The sequence below is a fragment of the Nicotiana tabacum genome, chromosome 18 (assembly GCF_000715075.1).
Source record: "Nicotiana tabacum cultivar K326 chromosome 18, ASM71507v2, whole genome shotgun sequence".
Taxonomy (NCBI): domain Eukaryota; kingdom Viridiplantae; phylum Streptophyta; class Magnoliopsida; order Solanales; family Solanaceae; genus Nicotiana; species Nicotiana tabacum.
Genome location: NC_134097.1, coordinates 58,166,231 through 58,169,765, shown reverse-complemented (window position 1 = coordinate 58,169,765; position 3,535 = coordinate 58,166,231). Strand labels below are relative to the sequence as shown.

The 3,535-nt window shown below is 38.7% G+C and overlaps 1 protein-coding gene across 1 annotated transcript; it reads right to left on the bottom strand.

The window, feature by feature from the left end:
- Positions 1–1,117: 1,117 nt before the first annotated feature.
- On the bottom strand, positions 1,118–3,292 carry LOC107804762 (pentatricopeptide repeat-containing protein At2g13420, mitochondrial-like). The gene has a single exon (XM_016628690.2). The coding sequence runs from the start codon at positions 3,206–3,208 to the stop codon at positions 1,616–1,618; it is 1,593 nt and encodes a 530-aa protein (XP_016484176.2). The 5' UTR covers positions 3,209–3,292; the 3' UTR covers positions 1,118–1,615.
- Positions 3,293–3,535: the final 243 nt, after the last annotated feature.

The window sequence follows — 3,535 nt, the reverse complement described above, 5'->3', positions numbered from 1 at the left end:
CCCATACAAATTCCCAAGTGAATGGACATTTGTCAACTTTTTGAAAATATCACTAACATCTTCACCTTCAAATTCAAACACACGAGTGTAAAGTGCACCATAAAGAAGGCTGTTTATGCCCCACTACGCAATCTTCCCTCTGCCGGTTGTTGATATTAATTTATCAATTGCTCAAGCATACAGGACATTTGGACAGTTATCTGTAGAAGCTATATCACATTGTTGAAGGTGGGATAATGTTTTTGAAGAAAATATAACACGTCATGCCAAACCCTTAGGCGAGATAGGTTATGTTGTAAGCTAACTATTGATTTAAGAATCGTAATTCAAAATCTTGAATCCATGTGCGATTGTAAGTGAATATTGAGGATTATCTACGTAAGCTGTGGTTATATGTTTGAATATTCTCTTGGTTCCAAGTGATTGCTGAACATGTGGATGTTACCACCATACATTCAGCCCTGTACTTTGTTAGATAATTGTGGACATTTTGTTTAGTGCCAATATATTGCTTAGTGTGCACATGATATTTTCCTTTGCTTTGTATTGTTATTATATATTTATCTTCAGGTGAAGCTTGCTTTTGCTAATCCTTAGCTTTTTCTCCAACACCTTGGTGCAACACTAGATCCTATCAATCAATTACAACAGTAATTTTCAATTTTTTCCCTCAAGTTATTTGATATAATTATCTAGTAACAGTAAACTGTGTCTACCAATGATTGGCCTATGTGACATCTAAAATTAAGAGAATTGGATAGACGGTCTAAGATAAAAATGCAGAGGAGAATGTTAGGATTTTGATAGAGTAATAAGCCTTAATTTTAATTGAATACGATTAGCATACCGTCTGTCTATTCGTATAATTTTACAAGGTGTCGGATTTGGTAACGTTTGCAGCAATCCAACCATGTCAAACTACACTATGTATTTTACAATTATATAAAGATCTTTCAAGTTAATATAGAGCAGTCAATGATAAATAAAAGAAAAAGCATTTAACTTGATTTCCCGTAGGCTGCTGCTAATAAAACTAGTGTATCTATTAGGTATTGATTTTATAAATAAACATTTATGTCTATGCAAGAAAATATTTCAACAATCATTGAAAATATTAGGGATAATATAGTAAGATTAAGTCATGGCCTACTGAGTTTTCAAGTCAGCAATTACAATCTATCTCCTTACCAAAGCAGCAAACTACCAACTTCTCTGGATGGTCCAGCAGTTTTTTTATATTCATTCTCCATGATAGATTTTATTGACCTGTTCAGGTTTGTGACATAATCCTAAGAATGACAGAATGTTTGCTACGTATGTGCTCTTGAGGTCTCCTACATCATCAATTACAAGGATCATCCGTGGTTGCATGTGATCCATTGTTGCAGCTTTTACACCTTCAGCTTAACAACCACCAAACAGTCAATCCAGATGGAGTAACCACTTCCGGGGACATTAAATTAACAAACTCATGCCAAATACAGCATAAGTTTAAAATGTGTCTGGACGGTGTGGCCTAGCGGTTGAAAACCACGGAAACCAAAGTTCAAATTCCAGCAAAGACGAAACCTAGATGATTTAGTCAACCTTGTACTCCTTTCAAGACTTCACCAGATCACCTTCTATAAGGCTTTAGGTGATAATTTTCAAACTCTGAACCAAAAGTAATTGATTCCTCATCAAGCCTTTTCTTTAACCTTCTCCACGTTCTCAACATATTGGATTGTATTAAGCCTCTATAAAGTGTCTCAAAGGTTACCTTATGTGGCAGATATCCTTTTTCTATCATTTCCATAAAGAATTCGCAGGCCGTTTTCCATTTTTGTTTCTCGCAAAATCCATGAACCAACAATGTATATGAGTCCAAATCAGGCCCTGCTCCAGAAGCCTTCATATCTTCCCAAATATCTCTGGCCAGCCCTATTCGACCCAATTTCAATAACATCCCCAACAATATATTATACGTACTCACGTTAGGTGGATAGAGGGAACCCTGCCTCATCTTCTCGTATAACCTCAATGCACCATTGACATCCTTTCTCCCTTTGTACTCTTTAAAGAAGCAATTGTAAGTTGCGGATGTGGGAGTCACCCCATTAGAAACCATTAGCTCGAGTAAAAGCTCAGCGTCTTCAATCCTACCACAAGAGCAGAGGCACTTGATGACTGAGCTATATGTCACAATATTCGGGCATATCCCTTTGCGCCTCATAATCCTTAATTTATCAAGTAATAACTCCGGCTTATGAGCCCGGCTATAGACATGAAGGAGTACAGAATAGCTGGTCACATCCGGTTCCACACCTCGTTCAGTCATTTCATCAAACAGCTTCTCTGCTTCCCTAATTACCTTCTCAAACCTTTCCTCGGGATGCAAACTCGCTCTCCTGCAAATCCCATTCAACAACACATTGTAACTCACCACGTTCGGATCAATTCCCTTCTCCAACATCTCCCCTAGAAACCTCCTAGCCATGTCTATATTCTTCACCTTACACCAACCATATATCAAAATGGTATAAATCTTACGATTGAGCTCCAATCTCCACTTCTCCTTATTGAACACTTCAGTAGCCACTTTAACATATCCATATTTACAAAGGGTATCAAGAAGATAACAAAAATACGACTTCCACACTTGCTCTTCACTTTCTTCATCCATAAATATATGCATTTCACTGAATGCCCGAATGGCTTGACGGGTCAAACCAGCAGAAACAAGCCTACGGATCAACAAATAGAAAGTAGTGAAGTTGGGTTTAATGCACTTCTGGTCCATTTGGATAATAAGCTGCCACGCAACATCGAACTGGTGGACTTTGCATAGAATGTCGATGAGGAGATTAAAAGTGGTGGAGTCGAGGGAGCAACTGGGATGGGACTGGGAATACTGGAAGAAGGAGAGGGCAATTTTGGAAGAGTGTTTTAGGCGGAGGAGGGTTTGATGGACAAGGAAAGGGGTGAGAGAAATGCCGTGGAGCTGAATAGAGGATTCCATGGCGTGAAATGGGTTGTGGTGTTGGAGGAGCACTTGGGAAATCAAGTCGGCGTCGTTTGAGGGTTCCAGTTGCGGCAGTGAGGGCCTTGGATCGACTGGCTCGAGGTGCTGGAGTTCTGAAGAACACAAGAAGCGGAGGAAATGGAGAGAAGTGAAGAGGGTTTTGGTTTTGGGGAAGAAGAGACAACGGGAACCCAATCGGACAAGCATTTCGAACAGGAAGATAGCATAAACCCTGAAATGGACCACTCACACAGAGAGTCCATGGTTCTAATTTATGCTCCCCATATACACCTCTCCTTTTTTTTTTGGCAGAATTAACTCAAATAGCCGCTCACCCAATTACTTAAATTAAAAATAGCCGGTGGAGGTATAATATATACATAAGATATATATTATATGTGTATAATTGTGTATTATCAATGTATAACCCATATATAATCTATGTATATGGCTAGAAAAGATAAATAGTACTAATGAATATGACCGGCTACTTGCGTAAAGATCCCTTTTTTCCTTCCCTGGTATTAGTATTAG

Bases quoted from the DNA above. Each gene is read 5' to 3' on its own strand.
- LOC107804762 (XM_016628690.2), bottom strand. From the start codon at position 3,208: ATGCTTGTCCGATTGGGTTCCCGTTGTCTCTTCTTCCCCAAAACCAAA.